The sequence below is a fragment of the Motacilla alba genome, chromosome 1A (assembly GCF_015832195.1).
Source record: "Motacilla alba alba isolate MOTALB_02 chromosome 1A, Motacilla_alba_V1.0_pri, whole genome shotgun sequence".
Lineage (NCBI taxonomy): Eukaryota > Metazoa > Chordata > Aves > Passeriformes > Motacillidae > Motacilla > Motacilla alba.
In genome coordinates, this window is record NC_052031.1 from 43,888,011 (window position 1) to 43,908,951 (window position 20,941).

General features: G+C 41.0%; 1 protein-coding gene across 3 annotated transcripts in view; it reads right to left on the reverse strand.

The window, feature by feature from the left end:
* Positions 1 to 20,941, reverse strand: part of TMCC3 (transmembrane and coiled-coil domain family 3) — a 131,263-nt gene that overhangs the window by 30,128 nt on the left and 80,194 nt on the right. Inside the window, exon 1 of one of the 3 annotated variants that reach the window (XM_038155774.1) lies at positions 11,905 to 12,147. The exons of the other annotated variants lie outside the window; for them this stretch is intronic. Within the exon in view, the coding sequence (XP_038011702.1) occupies positions 11,905 to 11,982 (78 nt within the window). The 5' untranslated portion in view covers positions 11,983 to 12,147. Of the gene's footprint in view, positions 1 to 11,904; positions 12,148 to 20,941 lie in introns of those variants that run through there. 3 annotated transcript variants of the gene reach the window in all.

The window sequence follows — 20,941 nt, forward strand, 5'->3', positions numbered from 1 at the left end:
ATATATGGAAATTTCACTGCTCCTTACATTGGAATTTCAGAAGCTCATTTTCAAATAAAATATTTCCAAGCTGCTCTCTAACCTTAAACCACACTGATACAATGGTTCAGTATATTATGACATGAGACAGATCAAAATCATACCAGAAGAAGAATTTCTTTCCATTTCCAATTCACTAATTCTACCTTCACTAAAGTATGTATTTATCAGTCCATCATACCGTTAGTCACCAAAACAGCCACATCATAAGCAACATATTTGGCCCTACATAGAAACACAGAGGGATAAACTTTAAATAATAATTCAGACACAGCTATTACCATTTTGTCTCACTAAACCATGAGGAGTTCACACCCCTAAGATTAGCAAATTATACTGGATGAAATCAGAGAGAAACATTTCCTCTTAAAAACAGAAATTAAGGGACTTATTGCAATGTACATGGGATATAAATAAAGTGATTTTAACTCTTTATGACTGTGCAGGTTTTGGCTGGGATAGAGTTAATTTTCTTCACAGTAGCTGGTATGGGGCTCTGCTTTGGATTTGTGCTGAACACAGGGTTGATAATATAGAGATGTTTTTGTTATTGCTGAGCAGGGTTTACACAGAGCCAAGGCCCTTTCTGCTTTTTGTACTGGCAATGAGGCTGGGGTTGCATGAGAAGTTGGAAGGAGACACAGCAAGGACAGCTGTCCCCAACTGACCACAGGCATATTCCATTCCAGATGGCATCACAGTCACTATATAAAGGGAGGGGGGAAGAGGGAGGAAGAGGGGAGACATTCAGAGTCATGGCATTTGTCTTCCCAACTAAATGGTGGGGCTCTGCTCTCCTGAAGATGGTTGAATACCTGTCTGTCAGTTTGAAGAAGTGAATTCTTTGTTTTGCTTTGCCTTTGTGCAGCTTTTGCTTTCCCTACTGAACTGTCCTTATCTCAACCCATGAGCTCTCCAGCTTTTACCTTTTTGATTCTCTCCCCAGCCCCACTGGAGGGGGAGTGAACAAGTGGCTGCCTGGGCTTGGTGGCGGCCAGGGGTGAAACCATGACAGAGACATTTAAAGCCATCTTATCAGGGAGTCTATAAAATAATCATTGGCCTTTCTTTTCCCAAAATCAGATATTCTTGCAGTAACAATAAGGTAAATTCAAGAGTCCTTTCCTTCTTTCCAAGTCACAAATTGCTATTTTTTCACCTTTCTTCCTTTATATATAAAAAAGCAATGGGAAAGGTAAGGTAACATCCTGTACTGCCAAATTTCTGAACAATCAGAGACCAATGATTTTTTTGCATAATGGCAAAGCTGGCAAAAAGACAGTGTTGGTTTTTTTTAAGTTTTCCTAAAACAATTATGCATAAGTGAAATGAAGACTCAGTAATATTAAGAATGCACTATGTAAGAGGGAGAGCCAGAATGTTATTTTGTTTTTCTGCCTAAAAGAACTTAAAGTCCCACTCAAGAGTAATTTGGCACAGCTGTCTAGATATTCAGTACATACATCTAGTTCTATAATGCATGAAAAATAGTGAAACTTGCATCTTTTATGCAGTGTTTGCAATATTCACTGCCACAGCTATTTAGACTGGATTTAGTCTCTCCCAGCTTCAGGTATGCAGCTTTATGTGATGTAGAATGAGCTTCTTCAAAATCAACAGAGATTAGACAGATCACTGCAAGTGCTTTCCCACTCTCTACTACAAAGGGTGTGCAACTGCCTTAAGAGAAAATGCCCCATTTCAAACAGTTACACAAGACTTGCACTATTTGGGGGGAAGAAGCACCTACAGCAGACAGTCTCAAAAGCTGCCTGATGTAGAAAGCAGGAACATGCATTCACTGTATATTTTTTAAAGCCCAAAAACAGTAAGAGGAGGTTTTTCCTTAAGTATCCACTTGGATGGCTAATGATTCTGAAATATGTATCCTTCACAGTATTTATCCTCTCTCCTGTGCATGCTGGGAGAAGCCACACTCTCTTCAGAGAGGTTAAATGACTCCTACCATTACACAAGGACTGAGAGCTGTCACAGCAGCCTGAACCCATGTCACCAGAGCCTCAGGCTATAGTTGTCACCACTGCTCTAGACTTCATTTCAAAACATAGATTTTCTTCAAGGAACTCACTGAACTTCGTCCTTCTCTGACATTAAGTGCCACACAGCATAATGACACAGTACACACAAGGATTATTCTAACTGACTCTGTCAAGTCCAAACAAAAGTAACTCAAACAAGACCTGGGCTATTTGTTCCAAAACACCACAAGTGGGTGTATCTTCATTTCAAGAGAAATTCCTCAAAATTAAAGAACGGTTTGCATACAGGCTACAGTGTAATATACATAGTCACTAAAAACAGAGAAATCCCACCTAAAATGAAAAGTGGCAACATAGGTCAAAACATCTTTTGAAAGAACATTTTGTAAGCTCATGCACTCAAAGCCCAGCTTCCCAATGCCCAAAAAATGTCATAGCTTCTGGCACCAACAAATACAAACCAAAGCTTGACATGGAGTTTTATGAGGGTCGCCAGAGATTTCCCTCTATCACTTTCAGATCAAGCTTTGTTAGGTCATAGGTCCTGTCTAATTCACTCAGCTGCTGAACTCAGCTGCTATTCAGGCCCTTCCAGTTACTTGGTGAAAGAAGAGAAATAGAGTTCCTTGGAGGCAAAAAAAAAAGCTCATAAAAACTATGGATGGACATTTTTCTACATTAAATTTATGCTGCAAGACAGAATGATGTCCCGCAGATAGAAAAGCATTGAAACCAGTTTTATAAATATCAGTAACAGAAGATTTGCTCAATAGGATCTCTCTTTGCACTAGAGGGAAGATACCATAGGAGTTAACACTGGAAAGACACAAAGGAATAACCTGACAATGGCAAACTTCCTTTTATGAGCAGCAATAAGCATCTAGCTCTTACAGACAGTAAAGCTCCTTGGTGCTTCCCAAGACAAATTACTCTTAACCACATCCATGTAGTTTATGGGAACAAAACATGCAAGAGCCAACAAGGACAGTCTCAGAATTTCTTCATGTAACTCTTGGCAAACAGAGGAGACCCTCTCACTGATTGTCAAACTTTTCACTGTCTTCACTATCACCCTTTTCTTAAATCTTCCTCAGGTCCTGTTTATAAATGCTTTTGCTCTCTCTCTCATCCCCAGCCTTCCCATGCCTCTGGTACAAAAGCCTGCTAAATCCAAACCACTTGCATGGGACAGGAGGAGCATAACCCTTGTACAGATCACAGGCCCTCACCAAAAGCAGCAATACCTGCCTATGATGATGCTGTGTATCACAAGGGCCTTGTCACCTATGGCATCAATACACATGTGATGAAAGGGTTCCACTGCAGAGACCTGCACAGAAAGCTGATCAGGACAACAACATGGGAGTATGGAAAAAAAACATGGGAGTATTGCTGAAAACCTTCTGTGCATCCATTTTAGCATACCAGAAGCCTGGCAGCTTGAATCAGCCTGCTGACATTTATTATCTGGCTTTAAAAAAGACAATTCAGAATATCCTTTCAACTCTTATTTCAAGAGAAGGCTGTAATTCCTCTTTTGTTCTTCAAGGTGAAACTCTGTAATTTGATCCAAAAAAGGACTGGATACAGGTGACAAGATGTAGTCATATTTCTTCCTTAAGGTATGGCAGGAGGGGGGAATGAAAAAAGATAGCCTCCTTTCCCCTGGATATGGCAGGCATGGGAGAAGAAGGAAATTAGAAACCTGATGAAGTGAAGAGACACTTTACTGTTCTGACAAAACGTATCAGGGACAACCATGACACAGGATTGTGTTACTCCTGTCAAAAGCTCTAGGAAAACAAAGATTCCTAACATAGCAAGAGCCACACAATCCCATATAATGCATATGTATCAATAGCTGAAGTAATATCAAATTCTGTAACATTTTATCTTCAAGTCACCTGTGCAGACTAAAGAAGGGGGAAAAGAAAATTACACCTAGCCTTTGGAGGGGGCTCTGTTCTGAGCAACAAATCCATTTTAGGCTAAGCACATGAAATCCCACCTCTGTCCCTCTCTCCATCATGTTTCCCTGCTATCTCCTCCATTCCTTGCCATTGCCCTGAACATGTCCAAAGCTGCTGAGAGCTAGTGCTGCAGACTGAGGAAGCAGCTGTGAATGAGTGAAGAGTCAAGTCTTCTTTGGTCTTTCTTGAGTAAAAAAGGTCCTCACACCTGACCTAGGCAACTCTTACTAACAAGATCTGCTAATTTAATTCTTCTAACACTAAATGTCTCTTTCAGACTAGTACTGGGTTTGATCCTACTCGGTTCCAAAGCTTCCATCTGTCCTTGCAACCTCAACCAAAGCTTCTTGTCAACAATACGCCAAAACACAGTCAGCGGCCACTGCAGTCCCACAGCCAGTTCCCATTTCTTATGAATTACTTAATTTCCTAGGAAGTGAGGGTGAGGCAGTGAATCTTAGCAAGTCCTCAGCAAACCTAAAGTACATTAAGCTGTACTGCCCTGAATTAGAAAAATGTTAAGAGTCAGCTGTAATTGGTCTGTCAGTTTGATCTTTGCACATCACTCACCTGTACAGACATGCTGGTATAAAGCAGCACATTTTCTGCACATTTATATCAATTTGCATTTGTACAATGAGCACTAGCTGAATTCTAATTTCTGTATTACATGTACTGAAATAACTTGGAATAAAGGGAGTGAATGCAGTAAAACCAGAGAAACCTGCTAAATCAACTTACCCTAACAAGGCTTCTCTTCTTGTAACAGTAATTCTTGTAGTCTAGCTTAAAGCCCTCTTAGAAATTCCCTTATATTTAATAATCCCAGGACCCGAAAAGCCTGACTCCTCACTTTTCCTGTAAGCTGTGTTACTTGCTTTTTAGGTGGCAGTAGGCAGTATCAGGTTTGATTTGTTTATTTAAGAATGGAAGTCTTATACTTCCACTAGCTCTACTTAATGCTTTTTCTAACCTTATAAATCAACACCTGTTGTATACATAAACTATCTTTAAAACACCACCTTTCATCATGATGCAAAGGCTTGCTTTGAACAGGAGGAGCAAGTCAATTAAAAAAAATCTTATTTAGTGCTTGAGAAGCCAATCATGTCGTAGCCTTTTTGAAAGCCATACTTCTACTAACTTCAACAAAAAAGAAAAAAAAATCACATGACATAGGTAATTAGAGTGTTTAATTGCTGCAGTCCTTAGATGGACACAGAGCGGCTGCTCTTTTTATCACAGTTTTGCCAGGAAACTAAACAGGTTTCCATGTATTTTTAGCCAAACCCACTAAAAGATCATTTATTTACAAAGCAAAAACAAAGTTAAAAACCCACCTATACCATCCTGGTTTAAGCTAAAGGATATTGTAATATCAACTGGAAGCAGTATCTCCCATCCTGTAAAGAAGAATTAATATACAGAGAAGTTGCCATAAGTCTGTTCTAATTTGTCTCAGATTGGTTCCATAGGCCCCTTATGTTAATCAGAAGTTTCCAATTAATTCAGCACTACCTGAATCACATATTCATTTTAATTCAATAGCACAATGTCAATTCTTTGCCTTCCCAGCATAACTTCTTCATCCAGAGCTACTGAAACAAATATTTACAAAGGAAGGCAACTGTTAAATAAACTACAAAATAGGAAAAGCCAAGGAAAAGTTGTCTACTATAGCAAAGGTAAACTTTGAATTATCAAGAATTGATGCTAAATACTTTATATCAAAGGTCCATTGAAATAGACTGTCCAATACAGAGGTAAGTAAGAAAATATTAGTACCAGTGGTTTCTAAAACTTCTGCCCTCTGGAATTTTATCCAGTTGCAACCCCTGAACAGAACAATAATGACATGAGCAAGCCCCCAATATTAAGCTTTTCTGTAATTTTTTTGAAAACAAAAAGCCTCATTTCAGCTTTCAACAGTAACAAATTCTTTAGAGGAGTTCTCACTTGCTGAGTGTCTGGTAAGGTCAAGACATTCCAGTACATACTTGGTCCCATATGTGAAGGTTTTAGATCAGCAGCTTAGTTTTTTTGGCTTGCATATTAATCCTCCCTCTTTCAGACTAAGGGAAGAATAGAAAACTTTCAGTAGTAAATACTGCAATGCTCTTTTGTGAAGTTTCACCATCTGGATATATAAGTGGAAAGGGAGAATTATGTTCCACCATTCCCAGCACTACATAGAAATTCATCTCCCACACAAGTCTTTCCCAAAATCATACATACTGTGGGGGTGAAGATGAAAGCTGCACACTTGCCAATGCTCCCAAAAGAACCAAAATGGGACAATGTGGGAATCTTTTTTAGTTTGGACCAGATCAGATGTCAAACACACCAAAACCTTGAAGGCTCTGTGCAGACCTAGGTGGTGCCTAGTGAAAGCCTTACCTACGGAGATGATGACAATAAGCAAGGCAGGGATCTGGAGCTCATGCCATCCCCCAGCATCACTGCTGGCAACCTGACTGAAGAACCATTACACATCCTTCAAAAGGAAAGCAAATCAGAAGGCTGGTAATTTTCCCCCAGTGACTTTTTTTTTTTTTTTTAATACATATACCTAACATTTAAAAGGTGATAAGAATTCCCCAGTCCTGCAAGAAATATCATCCACTGCAATGAGGATGTATCAACAGCACAGCAAAGGAAAGACTCTACAGTCTTCAGAGACGTGAATTTTCCTGGTGAAAACCAAAATTCTGAAAAACCTAAGTATAAAGATTCCAAACTTCAAACCAGTTTAAACTTTAAAAAAAAAGATGCATCCCCCATTCTATTTATTGTTTAAAACTGTCTTATTGGATTAGGGAAAAGATGAAGTGGGTGAAACACAACCTTTATAGCCTACAAGTTTACCAAAGAAGTTCACCTTGCAGCATCAGGGGAGCACAGCAATGCTAAACTAAGCTGTACAGAAACAACTTTCCTTTTGTTTCAGTTGACCTAATATTGCCCTTTAGCTTTTAGGTGTATTTAATCCCAAAACCCAGAAAAAAAACCCCAAAAAAACAACTTTGGAAACTTCCTAATATTCCTTTCTGGTGCTAGGGAATTAAAATGTAAGAAGTTTTTTAAACAGCTCTAAATGGACAAAATAATCAACAGTTTACTGTTTTAAATTAACAAACCAGGCTTTTATTCAGTTCTAACAAACTAGTCAGTCTTTTTGGGTTCATATTATAATTATGGCTTCTCTCTCTGATTTCCAATTCCCCTGGATCATGCAGACTACCTTTTGACAGGTTTCACACATTTCTAATTGCACTGTAGATTTAAAACCAAAACTTGGAGGTCCTAGCAAAATTGTCTCATGAAATGATTTTCGCCTTATGTCCAAACCTGATGGAACTGTGGGGAAAAGTGTGAGTAAGGTCTTAGAGCACAAAATATTGGGAGGTTTGGTTACAGTTTACAAGAGCCCAGAACAGGCATGTCTTCCACAGTAATCTTTGTATTTAAAAGAACACCAGGAGATTAAATCTCCCTGTCTCCTAAAACTGTGGGTGGAGTGGTTTTTTGTTTTGGTTAGACTTGGTGGGGTTTTGTTGTTAAATTTGTTTGTTTTGTTTGCTTTGGTGGGGTATTCTGTTTAGGGTTTTTATTTGTTTGTTTTTAATCCTTTTAAGTTCCTTTGTGTCATTTCCTCCAAACCTACTGAAGATTTTAAGAAATAAAGGGAATTCAAGGACAGATGATGAAAGTGATTAGAGGCTTAGAAAGACACACATATAAGGAGGGATTATTAAAGTCTGCCTTGCCTATAGACAAGATCAATGGGAGGGATCATAAGAGAGCCACAGAAAATGAGAAGAGACATTGCACAGAATGCTTTATCATCAGTAGAAAGGAAGTGAATTTCTGGCCTTTTTTTAGTGTAAGCCTTTTATACGTGTGATCACGTAAGAACTAAATAATCCAAAAAACCACTGATTCTGCTGCTAGTCTCACTAAGGCTGAAAGAACAAGAAGCTTAAAATTAGTTTCTCTATTCATTAATAAATAAACCACACCTGTTCCAGGTAAGATTTTTGCATTTGTTTCAAATAAAGGAAGGATTCTGACAATTCTGTTTTCCACTAATAAAGAGAAAGTTCTGAATAGGCTCCAGTGTGCAAGAAATCAACTGGAACATCCCATGTCTCTCTCAAACGCATCTGGTACTTGCTAAAAGGAAGTAGACTTCTACAAAGACTTCTGATGGGATGCAGTTAAGGAATGTATGTGTTTTAGTTGTATTGGAAAAGGATTTTTCTCCTCCAAAGCCATACATATAAATTTATAGTCCTGATGAAATGCGGAGGGTTCTTGTTCAGTAATGGGTAAGACATCAAGAGTAAAGAGCAATGCCCTGGTCAACAGATTCAAAAAAAATAATAATAAAAAGAGATAGCTTTAACAGACCCTTATAGAGCCTTGAAAGGCAGTCCTGACACAGTGCTCTTGAAGTAAAAGTCAGCACAGTGAGGCACGGGTTAGCCTAGCCAGGCTAGTTTGAGCTTCAGGAATGTGAACTATTGCAGTTGCATAGACCTCTGCATGGACTTACTGACCATGAAATACAGTGTAGCCAGAATCTGAACACCCTAGTCTTCCACAATGCTTACTGCAAAATCAAGTCCCTTAAGAAAGCACTATGACACTTTTTTAACTAACCTGACAGTTACATTCAAGCAAGAGCAGTATTTTGTTCGTAACAACTAAAAATGCACCTCCTGTTCCCAAATTGTTCTACTTCATATCTTAGGTCCTGATTTTGAATGTTTTTCAAAGATTTGTATTTGAAGCGTTGCAGGAATCAGTTAGTAGTGGATGTTAAGCACAGTGAAGCTGCAGCAACTGGCATTAGCAGAGAAGACCAGAAATGTTTTGTATGGTTGTATTGTCCACAGATTTCACGTGCACCACCAGAGCGATCTGCAGTAATCCAGATTATAGCGACCAGATACTACTGGCAAGGAGAGGCAGGCAAATCTCCTGGAAGGACATCCTTCCTAAATCTGGAGATGGATGATTTTCCAGAACTGAGGCAACTACGTGGCTATAAATCTATACTCACCAGGTAAAAGCAGAACTGTAAGGCACTAATTTCATTACACTTCATGTAATAGTAGTTTTATGCCCCACTCAGTACTGCCGTGCACAGCATAGCTGGAATCCCTCGTGATTCATCCAAGGAAGAGAACATCCAAGAGGAGAGAACAGACTCTCCTTCAAAATATTTGGCCTTCAGCAGCAGCGACTCTCCTAACTTAAGAATGATCCAAGTATACTTAAATAAAGTATTTCCTCCCGTTCAGCCACTGGGAATGTCACACAAAATGCGACATATGGAGAATTATTAGCGGAACCCACAATATCTCATACTTCAAACAGCCTCAGAGAAGAAGGTATTGAGCAGACCAGTTGCTATACACGGAAGAAGTTTTTTGGCTGCAGCAAAAATGTTTAAATCCCCTCAGACTCTACATTTATAAACACCAAAGGCTATATTTACAGTAATTTGTTCCAGCACTTCTGCAAACTAAATTTAATGATGCCTTCCTGCAATATACACAACAGCAACTCTGGAACTGTCATTTTACCTGTCCAGTGAAAAGGTGTCACTTTCTCATAAGGAAAATCCTTAGCTGGGCTTGGAAGACACATGCAGTAACCTATAGGCTGGAGAATTCCTTCAAAACCCACCCACCTAAAAACTGGACTCAGTAGCCTATGCTATACAGACTAGGAGATCCAGCTTCTACTTTAACACCTCTCTTTTCCCCAGACTTTATTAAATGGATCTCACCTTACTTACAACACATCCTATCCTGCTACCAAATCCAGCTCCAAGGCATTCTTCACACAGCAAGCCTCCCTCGTCTGCTCAGGCTCTTGAGAACCCCACCAGCAGCTTTGTATTGTTGTGCTCATGCACGTAATTATTCTTTTCCATCCATGTTTAAGAATGGCAGCTTTAACTTCAGCTGCTCTGATAATTTTTGTTCAGTCTCTAAATAAAAACCAGCATTCTAACTTCTTGCTTTTTTCTACATAATACCACCAGCTCTTGCTGCTCCAGTGCATGACCATTTCTACCCCTATGGCTAAGGCAGTAAGAGAAATGTTGAAGTTATCAAGGAAATTTACCCAGGAAGAATTCCTATTTGTCTGGACTAAGCACAAACAGATTTAATACAAGGTCTTACCATCATCTGGAACATACAACATGCTGCTACTATACCTAGTAATTATTTTACAAGTTCTGTGATATTTGACACAACTTGTAAAGCCCAGACCCTGGAGCATCACAATTACATACAACTCTAAACTTGTATGGAGTTGTATTTCCAGCCCTCATGGTGGCAGGAAGGGAAGATGACGCTCATTCTGATTAAAAGAAATCCAAAATCAGACAGAAGACCAATGCTGTTATAAAATTGCCTTAAACATGAGATTTTTTTTAAATATCTATACACAAATACAATAAGCAACACAGCATTATCCACAATAACTTATAAGTAAATCAATTAGAGTAGGGAGTAGGGTTTAACCTCTAAATATACCAGAAATTATTAAGATATGCAACTTTTCTCCATGGCCACACTTAGGTAGGTAGTCACTATTCTTACAGCAAGATCAATGAAGGAGAAACTAATCAGTTCAACTTTCAACAGAGAAGAAGAAAGGAAATGCACAACACTGTTAACTCCAATATGACTAGCATGTGCGACCACCTTACAGTATGAAGAGCATTGTAGATTCCAGTAGTAATGCTACAGTGTATAGGGTTACCCCTTTTTAAAATATTTCATAATTCTGAAGCAATCTGAATCCCACCATCTTCTTTTCATCACTGTGAATCAATGGGCAGGAGGGATGGAGAATACTGCTAATGTGCAGTACTGGAAAATAAAATTCCCAAACCCCAAAATCTTTACCCCAGTCACCTCCCAGAAAAAATCTTGCCTCACAAATAGTTGATCCTTCCACTTCAACCTATAAAGTTCATTTGCTGTCAGACCCAAGATCTCAGCACAGAAAACAGAATTTCTGCCAACATCCCAAGTCAGCTAGAGCAACCTTGTTTTTCCTTTCCTGCAGTGCATGGGAAGAAAGGGCCACTCTTTACACTTCTTTGAGCTGAACATTTAGGTAAGAGCTTTAAACTAAAATGCAAAGTGCCTTCAACAGAGCACTTACCATAAAAGCCACTGAATACATGACAGGATCACAAGCTTTGCCTATACATGTTTATGTTTATATATATACCATATGAACAAAACATAAAAATAAAGAAAGATGAACTTGCCAGGAGACTAAGAAAAACTATTTCATAAAGCCATACGTCATGGATATATAGTATATTCTTACTTTATCCCTAGAACACACAGAGGCACTTTTTCTGTCAAGTTCCATTCCTGCCACAGCCCTCTTTTAACTTCATAAAAGGAACCATAATAATTCTCTGCTGCCAGATACAATCACCTGCTCCAGAGTTTATTAAACAAACCTTGAGAAACAAACCAATCCCCAGCATTCACCACTGTGATCGAGACACAGTCACGGCGTTAAATCATCGGCACTGTTGACTCTGGTGAGTAAGTTCTCTATTACTCTTGTATCCCTCTAGTTTCGATTGCGGGGATACCTCGAACATTGGTTTCTATGAAGTCAATATCCAGTTTCATTTCATTTTCCTATACCAAAAAGTGTTCAGGGCATGAACGTGAAAGAATCACACAGGAAAAAACCTTCCCTTTAGCTCGTCAGCCTAGGAAACGTGGAGACCTCACGGGGAAAGTGCGGCAGATCGGCGGCTGCCTGTCAGAGCTCGGCACCCAAATCCCCAGGCAGCCTCCCCAGGCGCCGCCGGCTCCCCGGGCCGCCCGCTCTCCCCGCCTTACCCTCGTCTTGCGGCGCCGGTGCCGCTCGGGGTCCGAGTACGTCCTGTCCACGGCGAGCGCCGTGTCGCTGCCCGGCATGCTTGAGCTTGTGTTGGTGCTGCCGCTGCTGCCGCTCCTGCCCCTGCCCCACGCCGGCCGCGGTGCCGCCCAGGGCCGCCCAAGCACCAGCCCCGCGGCCGCGGGACCGAGCGGGATCGGGATCAGGATCGGGGCCGCCGCCGCCGCGCGAGAGCGCCGGGCACGCCCCGCCCGCAGGGCCCCGCCCGCACCGCGGCCGCCCCGCCGCTCCCCAGCCCGACACAGCCCGACCGGCCCCTCGGCACACCGGGTCCCGCCGCTCCCCAGCCCGACACAGCCCGACCGGCCCCTCGGCACACCGGGTCCCGCCGCTCCCCAGCCCGACCGGCCCCGCGGCACACCGGGTCCCGCCGCTCCCCAGCCCGACCGGCCCCGCGGCACACCGGGTCCCGCCGCACGGGTCCTGAGGGAGCCCCGGCTGGGGTGTCCCACTCCTTCGAAAAAGGAAGGACGCTTGAGAGGGGATGAAGGTGGGAGACAGCTTCTCCAGAGGGAGGACGGGGCCACAAGTCCCTTCGGTTAATTTTTCAAGGCCGTCTGGTCTGAGGGGACAGCCGGAGCTGGGACACGATGATCTCCCAGAGAAATGGCTGGATAGAGGGATGACAGTTCCTCCTGCTGACCGCCGCTGGTTTGGGTCCGATCCAGGTCTTGGAGGGAGTTATCATCAAGCAATTTCGACTTCCCTTAAAACAAACTTAAACCCTGTGGCTACAGTAAAACCTCACAAAGCACAGCATGTCCTAAAGGTTCAGAAGTCCAAAGGGGAAAGAAGGGAAGAAATCAGAAGTATTGTGTTGTCAGTTTTGGGCAGACTCACTTGTAAGGTTTTGACTTCGGTAGCCTAAGGTACCCTGGACACAACCGAGCACTGCTGCTTGAAAGCCCTTGATACCTAGAAGTTTTCACAATAAAGTGGTATCAACATTCTGTAAAACCAACTGAATAATCAGGGCTTGCATTTTCCAAAGTGGTCAGTGGAGCACAGCAACCAATTCAGGCCATTTTCTGCACGTTACCTATGTGAGATAAACTCTTCAATATCCTGGCACAGGGGAGCTTCAAACCATACTTGTGAATGCTCAAGGAACACTTGTTTTCCAGGGCATGTATATGCCAATGTACTTAAATTCCTAAGAGCTGAGTGGAGTTCCTGACTGATCTTCACATTTCTCTTCAGACCTTCTATGCTGAGGAATGCATTTAAGTGACACTTAACACATTTTAACCCACTGAAAAGTGCAAGTAAAATACTCTTTTATAATCAGTAAGTAGTAGAGGAAATTTATTTATTTTCCTTTCTGAAATAAACAGACTTGTTGAGTTACTACCTCTAATTATTACACAAGTAAATCTGGAGTTCCTTCAAGCCAACCCCCTTGCAGGAGTAGCAGGACTTCACCTTTTAGGTACAGTTGCTCTCATGCTCATGCACAAGTCCCATTGCTTTTTTTTTCTCTAGCTGGAGACAGCAACAGTCCCAAGGCAAGTGGGTATATAAACACACACTTAAACATCAACATGGTTAACTACCCTAGGAGCACCTTGCAGCTTTAAAAAATGTTTCCCTGTTGCCATTTGTTTGTTTTATTGGAATCATATGTTCCAACATAACAGTACTGTCAGAGGTTAATTATCTGACATGAGGACCTCAATAGTGTTTTAAAGTAACGAGGTCTTCATAACTGAAAGACCTGGAATTCTAAAATAAAAAGAAATACAAGACCTCACTTTCTTGGCAGGTGTTTCATCTTCAGCTCTAACACCAGTTTTAACAAAGTTATCCAAAAGTAAACAATGAGTGGGTTTACTAAAGGAAGCACTATTTTACTAATGCAGTATTCAAAGTATCAAACTAATACTAGATATTGCACACAGATGGTGACTTGCCACCTTTCCAACACTTATGACGCTGAATGAGTTAGCTGAAGTTAAAAGGCTGCTAGGAAAAAAACAGAAATGGAAACTGTTTTTTCAGTCCTTCAGCTCAGACATGAACATTAATTCATGTGCCAGAGGGTGAAGAACGCTGGAGGTAAAGCTGAGTAAAAAATTAAATAGGCAAATTTTGTGGGGCTTGGGGTTTTCACTGAAGTAATAATTGCACATTTCCAAACAGGAATGTGTGGTTTTCAGCACCTAGGATGAAACACCCTTATTTCCTCAGAAACTTTCAAGGTTTTTTTAAAGACTTGCCAGATGTAGTTGATCAAAGCATAGAAAGGGTAAGCAGTTGGAATAAGGACACATAAAACACTGCAACTGCTTGATGTTTTAGTAATAGAAGGCTTATTATAAATCATACTTTATTCAAAAGTTTAAGAGTTTTATTTACATATCAGTCTTATTTAAATAGTACCAGCAGACTAGCCACAAAACGGCGAAACTTCTCTTCAAGATAAAAAGAGGCAGGAATATGCCATATATATTTAGAGGTAGTATCAACATGCATACTACTATATTTACAAAAGCTCTGTCCTGACGTAGCCTCTATGAAGAGAACATAATATAGCTGGTCTCGTAAGACCCCAGTGTTGCTTTAGTCACACCTTCCAACCAAGCCTTTGGATCTGTTGCTTGGGCACTGCTCTCAGTGGTGCATACCAGAAACAGCAGCTCCCAGCTCCTGCACCAGCAGAGAAAGCCCGGGCACTGGGTGGCTCCTGGAGGAGCTGTGAACAGAGGACAGCAGGCCAGTCAATTAGGAACAAATTGCTGCACACAGCAGCAAGTTATAGTGGAGGAGAAACAGCTGCTTGGGTGGAGGCATCTGTCCCACGGGTCAGGAGAGTCCTTCCACACAAGCTGAATTAGGAGCCATTGTCATTTTGACAGCATCTGCAAGTGCAACATCTAAAGAAATGGTTCTTTTCATATGTTGGACTTACATCATCTGTGTCTTCAGAATTTATGTCAAACTGTGGTGCAATGCAATTCTCTGACCAAAGGCCGCTCTTTTTCCCCTTTATCTTTCCTTCTCACACATGGGCCACTAAGTCCTTCCTGAGCTGGAGCAGGTTCTTTTCCTATGGCACATTTTGCATTTCATTTGGCTTGGCTGAGCAAAGACCACCTGCCCTCCTCTTGCACACACAGCTGGTTTATACAGCTCTCCTTCCTCACTCCAAAACAGAGACATGACGCCCTGAACGTGGCAGAATACTGCACAGCACAGTACTACTGAGAGCTTCACTGGGTACTGCTCTCACTCTAATTTTCAAAAGCCCACAGAGTTTAAATAAATGTTCTTCCCACACACTGCACCTGCTCTCTACTAAACCTTAACTCCACTAAAGCAAATTCTTCCAGACAGCAGCAGGAGCATGAGCTGGACTCACAGTGACTTAGACAAAAATGGTAGTCCATAGATTAATTCTCTTAGCCTTTGTTCTTCTCAGAAAGTATTTTGAACATTAATTTATATGGCTTAAATTAATGATAAAATGTCAAATCATTCCAGCTGTTCATTTTGCCAATTTTAAAGTTCAAATACCTCAAAATCCCTCATTGAGTGCCCAGGAGTCAGTGCCCATTCTTTTCCAGTCCTTTCACTCCAGCATGCTGGCTTGATCCACAATGCTTAACTCTTGGTATTTACATTATTTTGCCTACCTTATTAAAGTGACCTTTTAAAGAGTGATGCCTATTAGGAGCAGGAGGTCTAGTAAAGACCTATGATCACTGTACAAGAGTATTCACTACTGTATTTGGTTTTCAGAGGGACATACATCAATATTGCAGTTGCCTGTATTGCCACGTTTTAGGAAAATCAAATCTCTCGAGGTGCAGCAGAGGCACCATCCAAAGGAGGCCTATCAGCTGGAGCCTGAGCTTTCTCAAGATGATTCCTGTCTCACTCGTCTCTTCAGACTGCATCTTTGCCATCCATTTTTTGCCCCATGACTATGTGTAATGCTTGCACAACAGACATACCACTCCCACCTACAAGCTTATAAATTTTCCATACTGACTTATGCCTTGGCCATGGAGGGAGCAGAAGTGCCAGTGCACTTTTGGGATTGCCTAACAAAACCCAACTCCTACACAAACAATCCCCTAGATGGTGTCACACACACACACTGGGAAGTAACAAAAAAGCCCCAAAAAGACCTTTATAGAGCTGGAAAACATGGAAACGTTTTCCTTTGCAGGCTGGCTCAAGGTTTATGATTTCCAGTTTTACCATGAATCTGGGTCTTGGCAATTTACTTTTATTCTCTGGACTTCTATCACTCTATCTGCAAAAGGAGAAGCATGGCACACCTTTCTCATGTGGATAACCTTGAACTCCTCCAGAACTAAAAGTGCTCTTATTGAATGTTGTATTCTGATGTTCATGGGGAGAAATTAAATATCTGATGTCAAAGGTATGTTGGCAAAGGTACAGTCAGGAAGAAGACAAAGATCCCTTTTCCCACAATGGTAACAACATCTGTACTCTAAACAGGATACTGGGGCTTCTTTTGAGAGACTTTTAAACTTGTCCTCCAAATTTTTTTCCAAAAGCTTTCATCAACCGGCCTCCAGGGAAAGGGTCTACGTGAAAAGAGACTGTTAGTCATTTCCAAGTCTGAGGTCAAGTGGGATAGTGCTGAGTGGCATTGGTCTTGCAGTTAGCCCTGAGTGCAGTGTCACAGTTCTCAGTTCCTCTGCCAAAGCATGAGGCTTTCACACCCACAGCAAAGGAGATACTCTGCTTGTTTGTACCCAGCACAAACTACCATGGGATCACACTAAGACTTGCAGATTGTAGTGCCAAGCTCTGACAAGCATTTAGAAGATGTTAATAAACTTTCAGATATCAAAATAAAATTTTAAATTAACCCCTCTCCTCCTGATTAAGAAATATCCTCTCCTGATTAAGAAATGTTTAATGTGCTTTCACAATAGAATAGCTCTAGACGCTTTGTGAGTATGCATTTTCTACACAGTAAGAAACTGCAAAACAAAGACTTGCATATATTTGTGAGATGCACTTATAGGGAGTGAAGTATAGAGAAGCAAGTGAAAAATTCCAGTTCGGGGTAACAGAAGTTCTCCTTCTTTTTCCTTTCCCCTGCATACTATTGTGTGTCCCTTGCTGTGTGATGAGAGGCAATTTCAAGGCCTTTCCTCATTCTCATACAACCTAGGAAAATTCAGCAACATAATTCCTCACTGCTGCTGCTGAGTGACAGCGATAGTGCAAACAGTACCTACTGGATGGTGGCAGTGTTTTGCATTTCAAATGCTGTGAGTAAGAGCCACCGTTGTAGCAGACTGAAATGCCAACTGTTCTGTATACCCAAGAAGTTGCCTGGAGCCCAGCTATTTACATCAAAGATAGTCCATGTTGCAGAGGCAAGTAGAGAATTCTCCCTCTAGCAACATGAATGGCTGCTGCTCATCAGCTTACAAATTTTCTTCTGCCTCATAGTATGTGATTTGTGGCTGCCTGAGAACGAATGTATGCAGCCTCTTAGTCCCAAGTCAGCCACTTTGACATTGTCACAAGGCACGGACGAACAGCTGCAGCCTGCTGGCACATAAAGGTGTACCCCCTTCCAAAACACAAATATGAACTTGCATCCAAACCATTCAGGCTGTTGCCAGAAGACAACCCGCTGAATCTCCTATTACTTCATATTTTAGTGGTTATATCAGGGCAACATTTTATCTTAAATTAAAACAAGCACACTAGACATAGCCCATGAGCACAAGAATTGCTCTTGCAATGTGCCACCCTAACCCAGTCTGTGAGCAGCAGCACCTGCAGTCCCCCTGAGGCGGCATGTAGCTGGGTAGCTGACATCTGAGCTCCTAAAGGCTCTGTAAGTTAATACACTGCAGCTCTCACTCTACTGCTCTATGGCCATAGCTGTGCAGAATCCCAGCTCAGTTTGTGGCTGAGGGCTGCACACAGAGATAACAGACAGTGCTGGATAGGAACCTGTCAATTTTTATTCATCTATGAGGTACACTGCATGGTGGTGGCTCTGTATGAGTTATGTCATGCTAAATGTGTGACATCAATTATTTCCATATGAATCGACAATGTCAAATGCAGAATTAGGACTCACTTGCCAGTCAACCAGAAAACACAAATGGGTCATCAGAGTACAGAAAAATTAATGATTATACATGTAATCCTATGCCTTGTCCTGGTGAGAGCTGTTGCAACATAGCACTTTGAGTTTTATTACAGTGACTCTCTATCTACAGATGCAAGTTACAGGGACATGAAGTTCAAATTCCCTCACGAATGTAAAAGATGATCACCTACAATTCATCTAACTGTGGAAATCTTCCAAGTGCCTGAGTTTAACAACAAATATTTTAACGGCAAGAAATTGCAAACAAAAAACCCCAGAGCATAGCATAGATATTTCCATTATGTAAGTACATGGGTATCAACCATTTTTTATAAGTATCCAGCAACACATTTACATATCTAAATATAGTAGTATGTCAAGAAGTCATTTCTGGGTTATTACTATAAAACTTTGAACAAATAAATGTATTTTTTAAACAATATTCTTAATGATTCTTTGGGGCTTTTAAAAATCATGATTTAGTAAGGTATTATTCATTACAAAATTTGGGGGAGAGTCTTTGACAAATTGAAGTCTTCTGCTTTATTCTTATACAACCAATGAATTATATGAAATATCACACAGTACCACTTTCTTATCCTTAGGAGTTTAGCAAGAATATATAAGCAGCAGCTTATTCTGCAATATTTTTGGAAGCTATATTGACACAGTAGAGTCCCAGTATTTTAGGGGGAGTTCCCCCTGAACTTCCATTACTTGAATACGTTACAGCATGAGATCACTAGAGAACTGAACAGCAAAGACACAACACCTCTCGGTAAAAATTCCTATTCTGCTATATAACAATACAATTTTCTGGAACAAAATTAATGCCTTTATCCCCAGCATAACTGCAAGCAATCTTTTCTTACTAGAATTATATGTATGGAGGGTAGGATTTCTTATTCTTTACCAATACAGCTATGTCTATGAAGCATTTATACTTAAATCAATCCTAAGCCAACAAAAGCAAAGAGAACCTCAATGTCCACAGACACCCAAGAGGACAGGAGAAGACACCCTGCAGCAGACAGGCTGCTCTGGGTCTGGAATAAACTGAAACCCTCTTCCCTTTCAGTGCCCACCAATATACTCATCATCAGCTGGCCTCAAGTGTCACTGAAAAATGAAGCTACCCCTCTTCTTGCCTTAAAAAAAAAAACAAACAACAAAACTAGTTTTAGCAGCTGGGTTTGGGTTGGTCTGATATGGAGGCTGCAAAGTAGTTGACTCTGCTTGAGCTACAAGTAGCTCCCCACTTCTGTTTTGTAACCACCTCAGGCTCACAATTTTACAGATATTTGAATTCTCAAGCCCAGACAGAACAAAGGCATGGTGTTATCAACAAGAATCTCACAGACAAACACTTAAATATCTCCTCACTTAGAGAGGAGAAAACTGTTATAAGTCTACCAGTGTTCTTTTACAAGGTTCCCTTAAATTTATTTGTGTTTGTATGTGTATATCTGACACATATACACAACCTTATCAACAACTTTAAGTATTGTAAGGGGAGAAATTTAATGTTCCAGCTTGTTCATTGAGCCAATACAGATTATTTCACATAGGTTTTGAAACACTTGTAAATTAAAGGCTCAGAAGAAAGTATTGGTGTAATATATAAACTAATAGCAGTATAAAGACCATAAAAGCAATAAGGCATATATCAATAGTAATTAGGACTTATAGGGCGCAGGCACACAAAAGTTACAACAAAGTAACACAGCCAAGAAGTCCAATTACATAAATTAAGACAAAATAAAAAAGTGGTATCACAAACACATAGGACCTGACAGATTCTATTTTTCAAGTCTGACCCTTACCAATTCCAATGATTTTCAGCATTTCAATCACAGAGGTCTGATACAACTAGAAAACAACAGAGCGTATTCTTCATTCACACTCACCAAAATCTGGCATTTCTTACAATGAAAGGCTGCCTCTTTTTCTAAACAGTTTATTTTCTTACATCTTCTGTCCTTTGAGATATCAGATCATAAACCTCACTCAGTTTGGAAACTTAACAGGAAAATGTTAGTAAAAATTATTTTTCATTTCTACCACAAGTTTTCACAAAAACAACCTACCATTTTTCAGCAGTTCTGTTTTGTTACACTGAACCTCTAGGCATGGCTTGAGGATTTGCCTGAGCTGAAAGGCTAAGGTTCTGCCTTAGCTGGTGTGCAAAGCCGTGCTGCTCACACGCCTGCAGCTCTGCCGAGTGCACAGCCAGCACCAGCCAGCAGGTGCAAAAGGGTGCTCTCCACACACGCCCCTTTGCGAGATGAAGGATGATCCCAGTTCCAGGTGGGGCCTCCCCAGCACAGCAACCAGCTGACATCAGTGTCCTTGAATTTATGGGCATGGGAAGGTATCCAAGACCTCAGGGCCATAAAAAGAAATGGTTGGTTGGTGAGATCAGTGTGGAAGCAGCCATGCAAGCTGTCCAGAGGCAGTAACTTGGGCAGAGGACTATTCAGACTATGTACTTAAGCTGCAACAAAAACCACTGACTGCTTGGATGGCACAGCTTCAGTTAGTATGTAGAGCTGATGGCCAGTAGCCTGTAATGCTACACATGTATGTATCATCAGGGCAGAGAGATGTACCCTTAATGCCTGTGTTTATTTTAGAATCTTATCCTTTAAAGCTGGCTTGTAATTTAGATTCAACAATAGTGAGCTGCTCCGAGAGCTGGTGCAGGTGAGAGCTATTTCTGTCAAAACAAAATAAATTATTACATTGCGAAAATACATACGTCTGAGTTTTATTAGCTCCCTCATCTTCTACTGGCACATCTACTCAAGCTGTGGTGTTGACTCAGGAAAGTGGGCAGGGAATCATGCTTGGGGGCAGAAGGCAGAACATAGAAGACGTCAGAAGTAAAA